Here is a 21414-nt window from a genome sequence, read left to right as displayed (position 1 = left end):
CTGCCACTCTATCGCATATAAGAGAGATAGAGGAGCAGATAAAGCAATTTCGATGGTCGTTTTTCCCGGATCCATATCTGAATACCTAAAGGTTTTTCTCCTGTCTTTGCATTCTCTAATATTGTTTGTCATCTCATAATGATCCGTTGTCCTAACACTCGTATACCTTAATTTTGGTTACCCTATTATTGAATGGCCGATTTTTTTTGTCCTTGTATGTTTTTCCCGTATGACATTTTCATATTGAGTATTTATCCTAATGTTCTGTAGCATAATTCTCTTTGGTTTAATTATTGTTAGGCCTAAAAATTATATTTCCTAACCATCATGTTACCTAATTTTACATAGCCTATCTTTGCTTGACCTAACACTCGTATACCCTAATTTTGATTTCCCTATCATCGAATGGCCGATAAGCATAATTCTTATCTGGCCTAATTATTTTCAAGACAAGACAAGACAAAGCATTTATTGCAATCATTATTAAGTACACAAAATTACATAATATGTACCCTGCAAGGGCGCAGCAGTCTTATAACTAAATAACAAACTAGTACAAAGATTTACAGACAATTATTTGAGATCACAGGCAGTACTTAAGAGCTAAGTACTGCCTTGCTTTTTAAGGCTAAAGGTCATAACATCCTATCCATCATGTTACATAATTTTAAATAGCCTATGGTTGCTTGGCCTAACACTCGTATGCCCTAATTTTGGTTGGCACAATAGCACTTGCCATATTGATTACTTATCCTAATGTTATTAAGTATAATTTTTCTTTTTTGCGAAGGTCGCAGTTCTAACCTAACACCTAACCCATGGAGATTACTTCTTATTTCTCTATGCCTAACCTAACCCACTTTTATGGCTGCAGTTCGTTTTTGCAAGGTCGCAGTTCTAATCTAACGTAACCCACTTTTATGACAGCAGTTCGTTTTTACAATGGTTGCAGTTCTAACCTATCCTAATCCAGATTTGTGGCAGCAATTCGTTTTTGCGAGGGTCACAGTTCTAACCTAACCTAATTCAAATTCCCAGTTTTGAATTCCGAGTATGGCAAAAACATCAGTAAACATATTTCGTACAAAAGAGCTGAAGGAATTATGGGAGGTCTTAGGAGATCTACTAAAATGATGATAAAGGCACTTTCTGAATATCACAACATTATTTTTATTGTTTACTTGACACAGTTACATAAATAATTACATGACTTCCATTAGACAGTTGGACGAAGAGTGAATGCTCAGATTTTGAATATCTATGAATTCAAAATCTGACATTCCATATTTAAAATTAAAAAGTAATGTAATGTGTATGTGTATTTGATGTGTATGTAATGTGCTTGAGTCGATTGCCAGTCAAACCTCTTTATACTAACAAGAGTTTATTCAAAGAGCATTATAAAATATATTTTTTATGACAATTGATCATTAGAGCAATACCAATCAGATCAAACCAGTTAGGGCGTGATGTGTTAGGCTAAATATTCTTAGCAATTTCGAGGAATATGGTAAAAAACATTACGGATATTGGTTATATCCGTATAGTTATGGTAAAAATGATTAGGACATATGAGTTTTAGGCTAACCATTTATTATGGAAAGTAACGGTTATGACAATTGATCATTACGCCAATAGCCATTAGGTTAAAACAGTTAGAGCAAGTTACTTTATGCCAAACATTGTTAGGGATTTAAAGGATATGCTAAAAAACATTAGGGATCTTGATAGTTATGGTACAAATGCATAGGACAAATGAGTCTTAGGCTAGCCATTACATTATAGAAAATAATCGTTATAACAATTGATCGTTAGAGCATGTGCCCATTAGGACCAACCAGTTAGGGCAAGTGACTTTAGGACAAACGTACTCACGCCTTTACATTCCATTGGCTTTTACTCAATAATTCGTCTATTATATACTTAAACTGAACGCGGCAAAAAAGAAAGTTATTTTACAGTGGATTCCTCTCACTGCGGTGTTGTGGGGAACGAGGTGATGGATCGGTTGGCTAGGAAAGCATCCGAAATGGGTGATAAATACCATAATGTTCCTTGGTTTTCTGATGTTCTGTACAAAGTCAAGAATATGTGCTTTAACAGGTGTTCTGAATATTTCGATGAAAGATCTAGCACAAAGGCATATGACATTGCAACGTCGATTAGTAAATGAATCAATCGAATACGTAAAAATGTATAAGGTGAGTTTTAACCTTTATACGAGTTCTACTATATAAAATTATCGATTCGATTGTCTTTTCTGAGGGCCTATCGCAAACCACATTCGACGTGTTGCCTCCCTGTCACACTTACGTACGAATTTACAAGTGCGACAGAGAGGCAACATGTCGAACGTGACTCGCGGTAGGTCCTTTGTAGTACCGTACCACAAACATTTGTGTCTGTGTACGTGTTGTACAGCCTTTAATTACCATAGACAAAATATTAATAATAACAATACATTCATTCGCTATGACAAGATTATGACAGATAATTATTTGTTTGGGATGGCAACTTGTGCATGTGTTTTGAATTGTAGAAAATAGATCGGGATTTAAGCGCAATTAATCTTGTTATAACTGAAATTACGATGGCCACATTAGATAACAAGATATGGTTGCTCAAAAACATAAGAGACGCGTTCATAGCCACGGATGATACGGGCTTGTGCGAGATAGTTATGGCCGGGGAGGATTTTTCGAAGATTTTCCAAGCGAAAGCGGCGGACGAGCGGATCAGGTTGAAAGATGAGAAGTTGTGCCGGCCGAGCACGAGCCACGGGCGGGACGGCATGGGCAACATATCCGAGGACGAGGACCAGGAGATCGTGACCCAGTTCGACGCGTATCCTCAGATAGAGGACAGCGAGGAGGACGACCTCATGAGCGGCAGCTACATACGATATGATGACATTGGAGGACACAGGTATGCTAAACGTTTTTATTTGAGACTTTCAGAAATTAGGTAGGTATCACCTTGTATTTTCAGTTATTATTAATTAAGGGATTTACCATTAAATACCTTCATTTTGATACAAATACTATGTCGGTCATAATTGATTACGCTTCAGGATCCTTTAATTTGGTAATAATATTGTTTTGTATGTTTCTAAACATGTTACCATGCTTACTGCTAGACTGACACTCCACTTCCACCCAACTCATCCACTTTTATCAATTAAAGTATCAAAATCCTTTTTATTAGGCAGGTCGACACAGCGAGCATACGCATGAGGCAATTTCCTCATGCAAGTTGCGCACAAAACGGCCAGTGTAGACATGCCTCGGCCGACACTGGCCCACATGTGCTTGCTCTGTGTGGATCCGCCTATTGTTATGTTTAAATCAATTTTATTATGAATATGGTTTGTTGCAAATTAAACTAATAACTATAATCTTCTTTCCATCCTCTTACCCTCTGCTGAGGTGTAGGGCTCGAATCATATTCTTCCACTGACACCGGTCCTGGGCAGCTTGGTTAACCTCGTCCCACTCCATCCCCAATACAGCCAGCTCCCCAGAATGGTGCCAAGTAAATTTAGGGTGACCATGTTTCTATTCGCTGTTTTGCCATTTCTGTGTCTTGGAGTGGAGACAGTTTAAATAATAGTGGTTCTGTACTATAACCACCATAATTCATAATTTCTTTGAACTTCTGTACTGATGTGCCATTGGAAAGTGTCCAAAATTACGAACTATCCACACGGAAAATTTAGAAACTTTCCATAGTTTTGTATGGTTATCAAAATTTTCTAATTTCACAATAGAAATCTCAGATAAAAATGGAACCATGCCACGCTGTTCCCTCATAACTAAAGTACTCATTATAATTGTTTTCAAATTATTATGAGAACCTCCAAACAACCCAAACCATAGTTTCATTTTGGTCAACCTTTCCTTTATGCCACGACCTTGCATTTTGCGATAGTTTAAAGCCTATGCCATTATAGGCAATCTATTAGAATATTAGTAGAATGTGTCACCATTTTTCCTACAATTTAAATGATAGTATAATGTAATATCCAGTGACATAATATATGCAATACAATAAATAATTAAATTGATTAATTCAGGTGGGTCAGAATGAGAGTTAAGGGGAATATGGGGTTCTATAAAACATTTTCCCTTGTCTTCTTTATCCTTCCTGATTCTTTACTTTTCTTTCTTTTTAGTTCCTTAAACTTTTGTACCTAGTTCTAAAATCTAAATGGATGAGGACTCAATTTAAGATTTCACTTTTAGGGTGTTTAACTTGCTGATTATGTTAAATGTATAGATGTCAAAGAGAATTGATTGTAATAGAGAGGTAAAGTTTATAGGGCCAATTACATCCATACTTCCCGATATTGGGCCCGAAGTCAGGGCTATCGGCTATAACCGCGAAAAAATTGCGTCTTATTAATTACGTCTTAGTGAGAGTAAAAGAGAAAGATCCCCGCAATTTGCGAATTTCGGTTTTCGTGGTAGGCCCTCAGTCCCAATGTCGGGCGGTCGGGCCTGACAAAATCGTTTTCCGTTTCACGGAATATCAGCACATCGTTAATAATATTTGAAATGTGAAAAAATGGTTCATATGCAAAAATACCAATCATTGAACGTTTTTAGCAATTAGAGGCAAAATATTTTTTACATGTCAAATATTGTAAAAGATGTGCTGATATTAAGTGAAACGGAAAAATGCTCTCGCTCGGGCCTGACATCGGGCCGAAGCGAGTGTGGATGGCCCTTAAGAAAACGTGCCTGTTAGTTTGACATCCAAATGTTTTTCAGTAACTGAATTGTCAAACGTTAACTTTTGCCAATCAGTTACCGCAAAATGTATGGAACTGTACAGCGTCAAATTCGAGACACGAAATCGTCTTAGTCTTACTCGATCAATCTATCTTTGGTATAGGCTTACGCGATTTTTGTTATATTTGATTTGAAATTTTAATTTAATTGCATTGCACATGGCATTAATAAGTTAATAACCATAATTTATCAGTCGCTATACTGTCACCAATACCTAATGTTCAAAGTTCAAGATGATAAATAAAAATACAATCTTATTTAATATTAACGGAATTACTCCTAAAACTCTTGTTTGTTTCATTCAGTTTATTATTACAGACGCAAAGCGAAATTTCCTTTACCATATCTGTACCTGAACTAAGATTACCAATTCTATTACATTTTACACACATGATTACACCACTTATTGCTATAGGCAAATAGACTAGAATCCTCTAAACATTCACATGGATTTAGGTCACTATACATCTTTGTAAGACAAAACTTTGCTTAGGTGTGTGCTTGCCCTTAATCGATATTGTTATAACGCGAGCGTTATTTCATACAAATTAAGGTTTCTTTTGCGAATTACACATTCGATTTGCGAATGCTGACAATGTACAAAAGCTGTGATATTTGCGGGTAGGTTAAGATATTTTAGTCTTTATTGCTATCGTTTTTAAGACTAGTGTGTATGTTTTCAAATTTATTTTAGATAGAACTACACGTGTTCTGAGAACTTGATGCTAGTGCTGTGTTCCTGTGTCAGCCCTTTTCAGGCCTCTGCGAACATTCATTCTCACACATTAATCAGAGAACAACTTGGTTTTGTTGGTGTGTTCATTTGTTTTTTTACTATGGATTTTCCGGGATTTGACCAGCCTTTAGACCATTTTAGGTATTTATACATTTATTTAATATTATTTAGTTACTCGTTTATTAATTTGATCAGTAATTTGTTGAAAAAGTTGCGATGAACACTGGAGGATTTAACAAGGGAAGTCGCCTTTAAGAGCTTTTCGTAAACCTCGGCCAATGGTCATATGTATTGTATGGACTGACGTTTATCTGACATGGCCTAAGTCCCAGTCATTTTTGGAGTTGTGAATTTGGAACCTTTCTTTTACCCCATTAGGTATACCACGTTCAAAATTCAATTTGATTTGTCCTTCTAAAAGGTCAGTCACATCTGAAAATATCGATACGAAAAATTGCCAAAATATGTATACACTAATCTTAATGTGTTGCTGTACTTTTCGCTTTTCTTTTTGTATTTGTTCTACTAACACTTAGTTTTAAACCTTAAATATTACTAACCATTATAGACCATTGTTGTCTTTTGAAATTGATAAATTTAAAAAAAAATATAAATGTATGGGCAATAAGAATAATTCTAAAATAGGGTAGACCATTTTTTTTTCGCCACCCACTTTTTTGAAAAGATGCGTCAGTTCATATGCTTCCTACAGGTTAGATTTAGCTGCAGTGCAGATGTGTTTGAACCGTTTTTGGATTTAAATATTATTGTGTTAGTTCGATTTTAACTATGGATTTTCCGGGATTTGACCAGCCCTTAGACCACTTTAGGTAATTGTAGATTTTAATTATTTTTGTTAATTTTATTTTTTACTGTTTCGATTTTAAGTTAATTTATCCTTGTGTTTTTATTTAATTTATTTTATCTTTGAATACCTTTACATTTTCGAGATTTTTAACAGTTACTGGCATTTCTCCGAATAAAAGTACTTATTTAAAAAGCTTTTTCTGAAATATCTGCTTTCACATAAAAAAATGGCGCAAACCTAAGTAAATATAAAAGACATTTTTAGTAACGGCTCAGCATACATTATTTGTGATGTTTCAATATTACAGTCACGTCTGAAAATATCGATACGAAAAAATTGCCAAAATATGTATACACTAATCTTAATGTGTTGCTGTACTTTTCGCTTTTCTTTTTGTCTTTTTGTATTTGTTCTACTAACACTTAGTTTTAAACGTTAAATATTACTAACCATTATATACCATTGTTGTCTTTTGAAATTGATAAATTAAAAAAAAAATTAATGTATGGGCAATAAAGTCGTGTGTACATATTTTTGGCCCATTTTTTATATCGATTTTTTCAGACGTACCGTACGTGGGATCAGGTCGTAGGAGAATAAGAATAATTCTAAAATAGGGTAGACCATTTTTTTTTCGCCACCCACTTTTTTGAAAAGATGCGTAAGTTCATATGATTCCTACAGGTTAGATTTAGCTGCAGTGCAGATGTGTTTGAAACGTTTTTGGATTTAAATATTGTAGTGACTAAATTGAAAAACTATTTTTTGTGTTAGTTCGATTTTAACTATGGATTTTCCGGGATTTGACCAGCCCTTAGACTACTTTAGGTAATTGTAGATTTTAATTATTTTTGTTAATTTTATTTTTTTACTGTTTCGATTTTAAGTTAATTTATCCTTGTGTTTTTATTTAATTTATTTTAACTTTGGAAACCTTTACATTTTCGAGATTTTTAACAGTTACTGGCTTTTCTCCGAATAAAAGTACTTATTTAAAAAGCTTTTTCTGAAATATCTGCTTTCACATAAAAAAAATGGCGCAAAACTAAGTAAATATAAAAGACATTTTTAGTAACGGCTCAGCATACATTATTTGTGATGTTTCAATATTTTCGTCTTACCCTACCTGTGCCATTTGAAAATAATTAAATGCGAATTTATTTTAATTAAGTAGTATATTTGTGTATTTTAGATTTGTATAAATGGTTCATAGTCTAACTTGCTCTAATTGTGTGAATTGTAACTAAATCCATAGTGATTTGAGCGTGTACTAGCTTCGTCTGCGTGGAATGATTATGATGATTAATAAAAACTATCCTATGTCCTTCCCCGGGATTTAAACTATCTCCACGCCCAATTTCATCCATTTAAATCGGTTCAGCGGTTATGACGTGAAGAGGTAACATGCAGACAAAGTTACTTTCGCATTTACAAGTTTTTGGCAAAAAAATACATTTTTGGTACAAACTTTTATCGCTGAATGTACTTTTCTTACCACAGGCAAGTAACTCATCGAGACAATTCTAAAAACACGAAACACAATTTGATTGCGTTGTTTCATCACTGAGTTGCTATGACCACTTCCTGTCTCCATCATCAGATCAGCTCGATGGTATCATAATATTGCATTGTCATCCGACTTACATATGTATGCAATATTTCAGCTCAATCGGAAATAGGGAAGTGGGTCATATTTAGCTTCCAAGATTTGACCCACCCGAACTAACAAACCAACCAACATACATACTAACAGGGCAAGTTAAATGTAAGCTTATAATTTGTAGGGGTTATACACGTGAGTATAAGTTATAGTTAAAAGTTGCAAATATTTAGAGTACCTACATACTTACAGTACAAATATATGTAATATGCATATATATATTTATACATATAAGTACATTGACTAGCGCTGCACTGGTCGTTCATTAGTGTAGGTTTTAAGGTTCTGACGGAAGATCAGCGCTGTGGTCTCCGCATCATTTATGCTGAGTCAGCGCCTTTCTTTACCACAACACATGACCCTCTACTAATACTTCTACTAATCTAAAAATAAGATGTTTATTTTTTCTTTGTCTCTTGTTATTTGTTTGTGTCACAAAGCATGTAAGTTGTGGTTGAATAAAGATTTTATCTATCTATTTGCTTATAAAATAGTTACCACATATTGAGTTGCAATATTTTACCGGGCATACTGCAATAATTCGCTGTTTAACAGGACAATTAGTATCTAAGGAAAATTGTCGTCATAATCATAATTTCTCTTGCTTATATGACTTTAATTATATTCCTTTGATATGACTTTAATTTTCCTTTACGTAATTTCCAATATTTTTATTTTAAAAAACTATTTTGATAAAACCTATTCAGTATTTTGAATAGTATATCAATGAAGTATTTGTATTTTCTATTTAAATACATTTCATAAACTATTTTTCACATCTCTGCTTACAGTCCCGTATGAAAATATCGATACGGAAAAAGTACCAAAAATATGTATACACGATCTTATTGACCATGTATTAAGGTAGTGTATACATATTTTTGGCACTTTGTCCGTATCGATATTTTCAGACGTGACCGTACAAGTATAACATAAATAAAATACCACGATATGTGTTTTGCAAGAAGACGGTATCAGGTGTATTAGATTACTCGAAGTTGTTTTCTACCTAGAACCAAAGACAGTATATAATAAAAATAGGAAATCTGTACACGGCCGTTTCATTATTGTAGATGGTTAGATCATTAAAGATAAGTAAAATACAGTTCCATATACTAGGTATTTTTTCAATACTCTGAACGCCTTTTATTGTCGAGTGATCCTCGGATTTGCTTACTCTTGATCATTAACATTCCGGTGTGCTCTAATTAGAATCAAAATACACTGTTCAAAACTTTTAGGCTACTCTTGGGCAGGTGTATAAGTTTTGTTACCCACACTGGGTATTATTTGGGGATTGAGAACCAAAGCAGGTTTCAAAATTATTATGTATATATAGCCAGTAAAGTAAGCAAACAATGATAGATATAGGTAATTTCGGTCATTTTGTTTAGGCTAGCTGCAGCACAGTCAATTTCCGTGATAAAATAATGTGACGGATTGAAAATTCTATATTCAGCAGTAGTGCGGCAATGAACGTCACTCAATTTACCAAGAAGATTCAATATAATCTTGATGCCCTTAGGGAGAGGGGGCTAAAACATCTTAATCCGGCACTGCATCCACCAATTTGCCGTTAGTCGGATTAAGACGTCAGTGCAGTAAATTGTTCGAAGAATATTGAAATACACCACCGTGCGTGCTCAAAAGAAAGATTAGAAGAAAGAAAATAGAGACAATAAATTTTCATAGATAAGTTATCAATTATCACGTTATCGTTCTTAAAATACTATATTAATCCATGAAGTGCCTACCTACGTGCCTACCTACGTGCCTACCTACGTGGTACCTAAAGCGGAGAGCGCTGTCACTTTTTTGCCATACTAAATTGAACATGATATGGTTAACCCGAGCTAGAAAGGTGTTCGTACCATACTAGAGAAAATGTACTCAATCCGCCTAGGTGTACCATTAATGAATGATTTCATTCATAACTTGTCCATGCACTTTTGAACCCTACTGCATTCGTGATACGCATATATTGAAACCGTCCGCCATTGCAGGGTTACAGCAGGGGGCCTGCCGCGAAAACCGAAATTCGCAAATTGCGGGGATCATTCTCTTTTGCTCGTAAGACGTAATTAGAGTGACAGAGAAAAATGCCCGCAATTGAAGAACTTCGAATTTCGCGGTTATAGCCCTGGTCGTCAGTGACACGGCCTCTGTCTATTTTTCCTCTCTTGATGAAACCATTTGCTACGTCGGAGTCGGTCCCATTCAAAGCGCTATACAAAACACACAACCAGTGGTCTCGCTAATGCCGGCTGTCTCAGATCATCACTGATAAATTGCAACAACACATTTTATGTTTGGATTTTGTATAGATTGACAGTTTATGAGTTTATATTATTACGTCGTCTTTGAATGTCAACTTGGAGTCAGGTGGCTGCTCTTTTGCACGATTAGCATACGTTTTATTTTACTAAACTCTACTCATTTTACTAAGTACGTCAATTCTTATTTAAGGTTGAAATAGAATCAGCATTTAGTGTACGTGATGATGATGTATTATGATACAGTAATAGAAATAAAAATATAGCACATTTTAACATCAACTCACTGACAATTAAAAATATATATTTCACACGAACCCGCTGCCAAAAAGCCGCTAGAATCGAAGTTACGTTACTGAAGACAGACCGTTTTTAGGGTTCCGTACGCAAAGGGTAAAATGGGACCCTATTACTAAGACTCCGTCCGTCTGTTTGTCTGTCTGTCCGTCTGTCACCGGATTTCCCCAGTTGGGATCTGCTCTAGATCTGGAATGATTTCCGCTGTGCCGTGCCCTACCACATAAAACGAGATGACATTTACTGTGCCCATACCTCTCTTTGTGGACGTCGTTTAAGGACATACCCGGGTCCAAAAAACAACTAATCACGACTATTTTGGCTCAGTGGTCCAAAAAAAATCTTGGCTTTCGAACCTAGAGCGTGTCCCCTGTCCCGATCCTTCGCAACTTCCTGCCAGTTGTTGACGCGAAGCTGAAGCAGATCCACCTCCACACTGTCTTCCCAGCGATACATGGTCCGATCCACCGGACGGCTACCAGTCGGTCGTCCCAAGAACGCCCTCATGACAGCCCGATCCGCTCCCATTCTGAGTAGGTGAACGAACCAGCGAAGTCTGTGAGTTGCGGGTGTGTGTTTCTGTTACTTGATTTTTTTATACAAAGACCATAGAGTTAATAGACGTTTTGTAGGTATACAATAAAACATTCCTCGGTCTAATAATGTAGGTATTAAAATTTCTAGCAACGAAAAACAGACATAGCGGCAAATAATCTATCATATTTCAGATGCATTTGTATATATTTTTTTGATAATTTCTCAAAAACGTCTTTAGCTATTTCGATGAAATTTACAATAGGGACGTATAAAAACGATATTTCGGTGAATGTAGGGTACATTTTTAAAATAATTAGTTTGCTGAGTTTTTGCGGTAGCCCGGTGGGTATTCAATTGTAAAGTATTGGTTCGATTTAATTTTCAAACCAGAGGCTAACGAGGGCGAAAATCGATCCGTCTAGGTTTTATTGTTGGTAAGATTCGCTTTTGAGTGTTTTCAAATAAGAAATTCAATAATAATTGGTGTGTGTGAAGTCCCCAATCTGCATTGTGCTAACGTGGCTGGCTGTACCACGGTTGTGATGATGATACAATATGCTCAAAGTCTAATAACACGAAATTTTGAACGAATGCCTGAAAAAAAAATGGTAGGTTTTTTGCCGCTACTGTATATGGTAATTGAATCTTCATATCAAATGTCATTTTAAATTAAATTAATTAAGCCTTTATTCCATATAAGAGACACTTGTAAATCACTTGTATATACAAATTTAAATATTTAACTTAGATATATGTTTATATTATAAAATGTCTCTTAGTGTGTCGGCGTAGGCCTCTTCAAACTCTTTCCAGTGCTGTCTGTCCAGAGCACCTCGGGTCCAGTGAGGTCCTAGAGCAAACTGGATGTCATCTTTCCATCTGGTTATTTGTTGACCTTTTTTGCCCTTGCAGCCGAGGGGGTACCAGGTCACTTGCTTGCTCCATTTTTCTTTGTTGTCACGCAGAATGTGACCTGTCCACCTCCACTTTTGTGGGTCGATACGCTCGAGTATGTCCGTTACTTTTGTCCTTCGCCTTAGCTCCTCGTTCCGGATTCTGTCCCTTTCATCCGGATTATGTCCCTTTTATGTTACTGTGAGTGCGATGGGGCGAGTGATAATGGAATGCAAGAGGATATTAGAAAGAGAGATGCCTGAGAGTACTATACCGTTATGAATTCCTATGTCTTAGCTGCTCATGTGTTATTGCTTTATAATGTTAATGCTTTATGTTGTTAATGTATTCCAATTTGTGCCGCTTTGGCATTAGCTGTAAGGTGCAATTTGTTATTTGAAATAAATAAATAATAATAATAATAAATAATGTTAGTAGGAACAGAATTTCATGTTAGTTCAGAATATCGTTTTGAAATGAGAGCTTAACTTCAATTTTATGGCGCCTGGATCTTTCTTTATTCTTTACTTTTATTTGAATACCTAATGATCGTGTAAAATCTCCTGAGATGTTATGTTGATAGTTGAAGGCTATTTGGCCCATCAGGCTATTAACCCATAAAACTTTAAGGAGATAGAACACTTCTGTCTTCAGTTGCATTTATCTTGACATGAATAAATTATTATTATGAGCCAATATTGTCCCATTGTTGGGCAAAGGCCTCCCTCTTATTCTTCCACATGTCCTATCCTCAAAAGTCTTCCACCAGCCTCTGTCAAAGACGTCAAGCTCGTCCTGCCATCTCCGACGAGGTCTACCGTGGCGCTTTACAATTTGTGGAACCCAACCTGTCGGCATAGGTCAGACGTGTCCTGCCTGTCCATTAATAAAAATATATTTCTAATTTCAGACAAAGATCCAACACAGCGCAGTGGCTCGACAAAAAGGAGCAAGCACTAAAGAAGGCATCTAAAATAAAAGTAATCAAATGGGACGACTCATCCACCGAGCTCACCGAAGAGCAGATCGCGGACAATTTCACGAAAATGGAAATTAAAAAACCGAAACAGAAATCCATGCTGACGGAGCTTCTGGAGAAATACCCGGATTTACCTCATATGCAGTATTTGGAGTATGCAAAGTTTGATGGTACGGCGCAGTTGGGATTGCAGACGAAGATGTTTAAGATATTTATGAAGATATCGGAAATGTACCATAACTATCCGCTAGTTGTGTGTGTTATAGCTACCGCTAGGATAAAGGATTTGATTGGGTTTACATGCTACAAGTACAGGTAATTTTATGTTTGGGACCTGCTAAACATCTCTAAATGTTTGAGCTTATCAATATATAAAACACTACGTTTGAATTTTCCGAAATCCATCCATATCTGTCAAATGCGCCGTAGAACTAGAAGAACGTTCATCAGATGATAAGTTATCAATTTATTCCAGTATCGCGCACCCCGACATATCCCTCGGCAATATAAACGAATACGGTCTCTGCATCGCCGAAGACGACGGAGACGTGGACCTCGCGTTCCCCTGCCTGGACGCCCAAGAGCCCTGCGGCAAGTTCGGCTTCACGTGTCTCGGTCTCATCGAGCTGAACAAGAGAGACGACAACAACGTCACTAGCTCGCTGCCGGAGGACGCCACGGGGTTCACGGGGTTCATGTTTCCTAAGGTAATTCGCATATTTACGCGTATGTATCTTAAGTCGTCTATATAAGGCTCTTTTTGAGGGTATGTTAGGCAAAGTCTCATCGAGCCCAACAAGAGAGACGACAAAAATGTGACTAGTTCACTGCCTGAGGACGCCACGGGCTTCCAGAGGTTCTTGTTTCCTAAGGCAACACGGAGTTTTACACCAAAGACCGGTCCGGTATCCCCTTCGATGGTTTTTTGGAAGGGGTATTTCGTAAGGCGTTGCTAAGTAATATCCTTACATTTGGCTTTTAAAGCGCTATATAACACAGGTAAGCTGATACCCGTTCCTAAGCGCTTACCTCTTAAAGGGATATCCCTTATTTATTATAAATTATAACGCTTATGCCGTCTTCAACTTTCTCTTCGTAAATGTAGAATCATATATGTTTCAATTCAACATGTTTAAAGTGAAGAACTTCGTAGAGCGCGTTGACGGCACAGGTGTAATATTTTTTTTTAATTAAAAAGGGGTTATTCTTTCATTTTAGCATGTCAAATGAACGGGTAACTAATTCAAAGGGAAAGCCAATCGTTGAGGCACTTGGGGCTATTCAATAAACTACAAAGCCAGCCAGCCTGTTTTACACGAATCTGTACCTACTGTGGTTTGATGACACTAATTCTGCATGCATACATAACTATGTCGGGTTTGAGCCATTCACCGCTCAGAATGGAGTTGTGAATGTGCGCGTGTTATACGTAAACACGTGTTTTATCTTTGCATTGATGTCCGTGTATTCTTACAATAGTAGTAGTAATACACAGTTGGGGTTCCCTGCGACGCTCAATAATACTGTTGTTTATCAGGTGAGCGATTCGGGACCTAGTCATCATAATCCTTCGAGACACAACACGGGCGGTAGCGCTACCTCCGAAGCGGTCAAGAATGCATTGGAGGCAGTCAATGAAGGTGAATAATATCATTTTCTTAAATAATAATAGTAAAAGGACGAGAAGATTGCTTAGAATTGATGTGGGTTTCCTTGAAATCACCGGAGTGAATGTTTTTAAAGCATTCAAAGGAGATAAAGAGTATACACGACCGAACGCGGACCGTATAAAGGTCAGTTGCACCGACCACAATTCACGGGATGATCAACGACAATCAGTTGTGAACTATGAAAAGACTATGCGTCAAAATGGTCCAAAAACCAACAGTCGAGAATCAGGTCATTAGATAGGTATTTTTATGTACTTTATTTCGTTCTATGGGTACCAAGTGGAATCGATTCAAATCGTTTCAGTCGCGTCCAATTGTGAGTACCTTCACATTGTTTACTTAAAAATATAAATCACCAATGGAATCAATTATACGGTCTTTACGGTTTTAATCGAGAATCGTAAAAAATCCGTTCTAATTTGCATTGTCACAACCCTGTATTTTTTTACATGTGTCAGTGTAGGCTTGAGTTTGAAACATACTATAACCACAGAATAAATAATAGTAATACCGTACAGAAATGACACTTCCTACAAAACCGAGGTATGACAGCAATTCAGGTACGAATCATGTCGCCCCTTTCTAATGTATGGCACTATCCATTTCGGATATTTAGGGTTGTCAAAATTCAAGTCATTATCTTATCTATGTTCGTGCACGCATAGGGATGTCAAGTTATGCCAACCCTAATAATTTCTCTGAGCAATGCTGATCCAAATGGAGCCGAGAATGAACGAAAAGAGGAGTGTCGCCCCACAGCTATAACTCGGATGCGTAACTTTACTAATTTCACTGTTAAACATTTTCGCAGGCATCAAAAAAGCCGACAACGATCTCGACAAGCTCCACTCCCACGCGATGGCGACCTCCGCCCCACAGTACAAAGCATACAGGGTGCACATGTTGCGGCGAGTCATGGCCAACACGCTGATCCAGCTCGGAGTGTCCATAGACAGGGTCGAGGTGGAGCCACTCACCAACAGCAAGCACACAAACTGGGTACGATTGCATTTTTTTTATAGAGGAGGCAAACGAGCAGACGGATCACCTGATGGTAAGCGATTAGCGCCGCCCATGGACACCTGCAACACCAGTGGGGTTTAAGATGGAAGTACGCTCTTTTCTTGAAGGTTTGAAGGTTGTATCGGTCCGGAAACACCGCAGGCGTTTCATTCCACAGCTTAGCTGTGCGAGGCAGGAAGTGGAGAAACGCAGACATGAGGACTGCCAACCATGTAAGTGTTACGGATAGAAATGATGAAAAGGAGCTCGGAGCACTCCCCGTTATACATGCGATAGAAAATGCAGAGCGAGAATCTCTACGCAGCGCCAAGGAGTTAAGCCGATCCGAAATACGCCGGCAGTCGACAATTCGAGACGCTCTTCGTTGGATGCGGTCCAGAGAGAGAAGCTGGTACTGGGGTGGGGGGTATTCATACTTCATTCCAGAGAACAAAGGTAATTGGACCCGGGTATGTCGTTCAACTACGTTCAAAAGAGCGATATGGGCACTGTGAATGTCATCCCGCTTAATGTGGCACTAATGGCACAGCACAGCGGATGTCGTTCATTATCTAGAGCAGAACCAAACTGAGGAAGTAGCTCCACCTTACAGAAAATCACTGCCAAATAACTGTAGAGACTACTCATAGTGTTGTGTTCCTGCCGGTGAGTAAGGTTGCCAGAGCTCAACTAGGGTGCGGAGTGTTAGAGTCGGCAACGCGCATTGCCGGAGTCCATAGGTTGCGGAAACTGCTTACCACCGAGCGGGCCGTGTGCTTTTGCCACCGACGTAGTGTTTAAAAAAAAATTGTTCTTTTCAGTAGATTTTTTTAGGTTTCCATTCAATAAGTGACATTTCTCAATTATACGATCAAAACCTAGTTCTAAATAACATAGTTTTTGAAAAAAAAAAACATTTTTGATACAAGCTTTTATTGTTGACTGTACTTTTGTTTCCACAAGCAACTAATACTCATCGAAACAATTCTAACCCCAAACACAATTAGGTTGCGTTGATTTACCACAGAGTTCCAATACCTCCTGTCTCCATCATCAGATCAGCTCGATGGCACCATGATATTGCATTGTCACCCGACTTACATATGATTGCAAATTTTCAGCTTTAAAAACTGGGATGTTTTTTTATGTATAATAATACTCGATATCGATAAAAAATGTTTCTAACACTAGCCAAGATCCACTTCGGGTTGCTGAGCCAATGAAGTGAGTGAGTGAGTGACCACTAGCTAGATTGCGACAGTCAAAATTCGGGGCTCTGATTATTATTTATGTTATTTTTACAGTATACATTGTTACAGCTAAAACCGAAGTACTTCATGCACAGCATAGACTCTATAGCCTGGTGTCAAATAATGGAAGCGAAGGGCAACAAGTGCGTGTTCAGGATCGTGTACACAGACGAACAGAAACCGTCCACATTCGAACGTAGTACAAGTAAGTACAACTATAGTGTCTATAGCGTGTCTGTCTGGCTATCTCTGTCTGACGCACTGTGATGACAGGTCAAGGGCAACACATTCGTGTTCAGGATCGTGTACACAAACGAACAGAAACCGTCCACATACGATCGTAGTACAACCATAGTGTCTATAGCATGTCTGTCTATCTAGCTGTCTCTGTCTGACGTACTGTGAGTACAGGACAAGGGCAACAAGTGCGTGTTCAGAATCGTGTACACAGAGGAACAGAAACCGTCCACATTCGGGCATAGTACAAATATTGTGTCTATAGCATGCCTGTCTGTCTAGCTGTCTCCGTCTGACGCACTGTGATGACAGGGCAAGGGCAACAAATGCGTGTACACAGACGAACAGAAACCGTCCACATACGATCGTAGTACAACCATAGTGTCTATAGCATGTCTGTCTATCTAGCTCTCTCTGTCTGACGCACTGTGATTTCAGGACAAGGGCAACAAGTGCGTGTTCAGAATCGTGTACACAGACGAACAGAAACCGCCCACATTCGATTGTAGTAAGGAAAACGCCTTTTTGATGGCGATGGTGCCATTATGGGGCGTAGTCTAAATATCCTTATTGATAAATGTCAAAAAGTGACAAGAAACCTTTGCAAAAACTAGGTTTTACAAAAAAAAACGTAAACATTAATTTTCAGTGCCAGTTTTACCGTAACACTTTTTTTTTTATGTACAATACGTTCAAAAATTTGAAAAAAGGAACTTATTGTTTTTTCTTCATTGGCCTCAGAAGAACGTTGTTAAAATCTTTCGGGTTGCTCGTGTTACACCGTGTATATATCGTCTGAGTACACACAACACAAGCCTTCTTGAGCTTACTCTGGGACTTACAAGGAAAGGTACCCAACTGTCCGGTTCCGATTTGATTTATATTTATATATGTTATAGAGTACTCTAAAATATCGCAAAAGCCGATAGAACAAAACACGTGCTCATTATTTTTTCCTGCTCTCAGACATATACTCAAACCAGCCATTGACTAGCAAGTTGCTTGAGCATCACTTTTTTATAGGAGTTAGAAGATTTAGTATTTTTTTAGTACTTTGGAGGACAATTTCTCCCAATAGATTGAGTTTGGGCAGCTAGAAAAAATACGTGTCCGTTATTTTAGACTACTCTATAACATATATAAATGTCAATCAAATCGGAACCGGACAGTTGGGTACCTTTCCTTGTTAGTCAATTCATGTAAGATGCCCTATAATATATTATTTATACATTATATTATTCAAATTAAATGCACGGGCGCCGAACATAAGTTAACCGGGTCCCCCGACCATTTCAGGTTTCTTCCACTCCAACACGAACTACAAGTTCCACGACTTCGAATGCGACCACCAAACCGCCAAAGAAATTGTCGAGAAAGTCAACACCATTCTCGAGTTCCGGAACAGCCCGTGTAGGAGAGAATACAAGACCGCCAAGGAGAAGAAACTTCAGACTAGGAGAAGTTTCCACTCGAAACATATGACTAGCAGCTAACTAGTTTACTTTTAAGGCCACAGTGTATATAGCTTGAGGCAGTAAGTCTATAGTTGTGCCGTTCTCGAGAATATTCTCCGTTTTGTATTAGTAAATGAAGAACGTTCTCGAGAACGGCACAGCTATAAGTAAGTCAAATGCTTTCAGGGCAATTTTATTTTAAATTGTACACTATACTTTTTCTTTTATAAATTTAGGAATTTGTGTGTTATTTCTACTCAGTATCGCGAGCTCTGTCGATCCTTATACGAAAAAATGTCACTAAATTTCCATACATATTACGTCCGTCACCGTACCGTCATACAAAGTTATGAAAAATGATAACGGAATGGAAATAATCTGGCAACACTTTTTTTTCTCCTATAAGGTTTGAAGTAGCTCGTGATTCTGGGTAGAAATTACATATAAACTTCCAAATTTGAAAAGTGTACGGACTTTAACTGTTAAGCCATTGGGGTTCGAGCTCATTTGGATGTCAATACTAACGGTATGAAATGTCCAAAGTAAAGTAAACCAAAAAATGCAGGTTTTTTTATGGCCACGCTTAGAACGCAAGTCTGATTTCAATTTTTTTTTAATAGTTAAAACCATATTTGAGTCTTATTTCATCTATATTTAAATCGAAAATTATCCATATAACCAGATGATTAAAATGCGCTTAGATGGTTTGCTGTCATGTAGCCTAAATTGAGAAGTTTAACTCAACGGCTACTGTGCTGCCCCCTACAATTCACGTATTCACATACGATCCCTATCCTATCGCTGACATGATACAGCGTCACTTTCTGAACGAGCGTCAGTGAGAGACGAGCCCTTGCGCAATATTATTGGCCATAATTCACCTGCTGACTTCGTTTCTCTTTGTCCTATAATAAGCTTGTTATAGTAATAATCCGTTTGATTATTTCCTTTATATTAACTTTACGTTAACACAAGTGAAAAAAAAACGTATTAGATCAATAATAACACTTTAGTGAAACTTATATTATTTGATAATCAAATAATACTTAATAAGTTCATAATACTAAAATGGTTGCCGTAGTTGATATACTGCTTTACGTTATATGTACTGTAGCTGTGCGCTTATACTCGTATAAGTATTTAATATATAAACATACAATAAAAAAAACTACTAAGGCTATCTCAAGTACCGTGTATATTTTTTATATGAGCATATAATTATTTTATTATGGTTTTCAAGCACTATAAAAAACAGATTGTCTTCAGTAGAGATGCAACGGATATCTGGTTACTATCCTGTATCCGGCCTATCTGGTCATATTTTTACTTTCCGGCCGGATACCGGATAGTTGCATAGTATCCGGCCGGATAGTAAATTTAGCACGATATTTATGAATACAATATGCACTAAACATCTTATAAATAACAAAACAAAGTTAATTAATAAGCACTCGCAACGTAAATATTAAAATACGAAGAAAATTGTGACGTACCGCTGTTCAATACTCACTGTAAGTGAATTTCTGTCTGCCTATAACTAGAAACAAGTTACAACTTTGAGAAATTGCGCGATCTAATTTGATTAATTTTTTACTAAACTTTCAGCCGGATATTCGGCGGACCCAACGGCCGGATAACCGGTATCCGGCCAAACCAGTATGGGTAGCATCTCTACGTAATTAACAGAATTTTAAATAAAAGAGTGTTGCATGTAATACGTTCACGTATTCAATTTTTCAACTTGATGTTTTTTGTTTACCTTACCCATTTAACTTATTTGCCCGTATGAAAAATACACGCTGTATGTTATTTTAAACCTATTTGAACTGTGTTTCTCAATCCGTCATGAGACTGATCTCTATTTTCCCTCTCTGTCTAACATTTTTCTACAGTCAGATTAGAAATTATAAATCAATTGTTATCTACTTTTTGCCCAAAATTGACAAGTGCTAATATTAAAAGCAGACTCTCAAGTACGTACAGATATTAATGCGAGATGTTGAAGTTTCTATGAAGACTGGGTGCTGTGCTGTCATATTTTCTGTGTTCGCAGTCCAAACCCAAAAAAATTATAAAGCTTAGAAATAATTACTGGCAACTGAAGTAATGTGTTTTTCTCAAATTTGCTATGATGACATGACTTACGTCAAATTAGGTCCGGAAATACTACATATCAGGTGGCATGAGTGAACATGATATGTAAAGGAATTTCATACTGCCTTACACACCTAGGACTGTAAAGCAACCTTCTTTTGTTTTTTAACGTCAAATTATGACACAACGTCTTGGTATCCACCCATCAACTAACTTCAGTTAGCTTGGTACGGTGATTCGTTGCTAAGCAACGGCGGTGGCGCATCGCACTGGCGGGCGGACTTACGGGTGATTATACGCTCTTTGTCTGAAGTCTTCACGATGATTGCATTAACGGACGACGTATACAAATTATTAATTATAAGAATAGAAGAAGAAGTTGAGACAATACCTGTCTGTAGACGTCAGTATTATAGAGTACAAACAGGACATGATGCTGTTTGAGTATAAGAAAGAGCCGGAAGATCAGATAATGGGGCCCATTTTCGAGTTGGTGGTGACGCGCAGGAACCTGTGGCTGAAGCAGGCCGAGCTGGACGCGCGCGTCTTCGAGCCGGGCCGCTACCACAACCGTGGCGGGAACCTGCTCCGGGAGGAGAAGGAGAGGAAAGCTATCGAAATGAATCTCACGAAAATTGAGGCCCAAATTCGCGAAGTAGTAACAGAGTACGAGGCGAAATCCGGCAATACCTTCACCGTGGACGGAGTACCTCTACTGCAGCTTATCGAGGAC

The 21414-nt window shown here is 37.6% G+C and overlaps 1 protein-coding gene across 4 annotated transcripts; it reads left to right on the top strand.

The window, feature by feature from the left end:
- The first annotated feature begins 11 nt into the window (after nucleotides 1–11).
- LOC133524589 (stress-activated map kinase-interacting protein 1) lies at nucleotides 12–20359 on the top strand. Of its 4 annotated transcripts, none has more exons than XM_061860688.1 (7): nucleotides 12–2925; nucleotides 12906–13289; nucleotides 13450–13681; nucleotides 14512–14614; nucleotides 15456–15643; nucleotides 16966–17101; nucleotides 18430–20359. In XM_061860688.1, exons 1-7 carry the CDS (start codon nucleotides 2591–2593, stop codon nucleotides 18624–18626), a joined length of 1575 nt encoding a protein of 524 aa, XP_061716672.1. In that variant the 5' UTR covers nucleotides 12–2590; the 3' UTR covers nucleotides 18627–20359. The 4 variants fall into 4 exon arrangements, with proteins under 4 accessions (XP_061716672.1, XP_061716680.1, XP_061716698.1 ...); XM_061860696.1 differs by lacking the exon at nucleotides 12–2925 and adding an exon at nucleotides 5347–5667; XM_061860714.1 differs by lacking the exon at nucleotides 12–2925 and adding an exon at nucleotides 6145–6356.
- The last annotated feature ends 1055 nt before the right edge of the window (nucleotides 20360–21414 follow it).

This window comes from Cydia pomonella, chromosome 1, assembly GCF_033807575.1.
Source record: "Cydia pomonella isolate Wapato2018A chromosome 1, ilCydPomo1, whole genome shotgun sequence".
Taxonomy (NCBI): Eukaryota; Metazoa; Arthropoda; class Insecta; order Lepidoptera; family Tortricidae; genus Cydia; species Cydia pomonella.
Note: the sequence above shows the minus strand (reverse complement) of the source record. Positions and strands in the feature narration are given on the sequence as shown.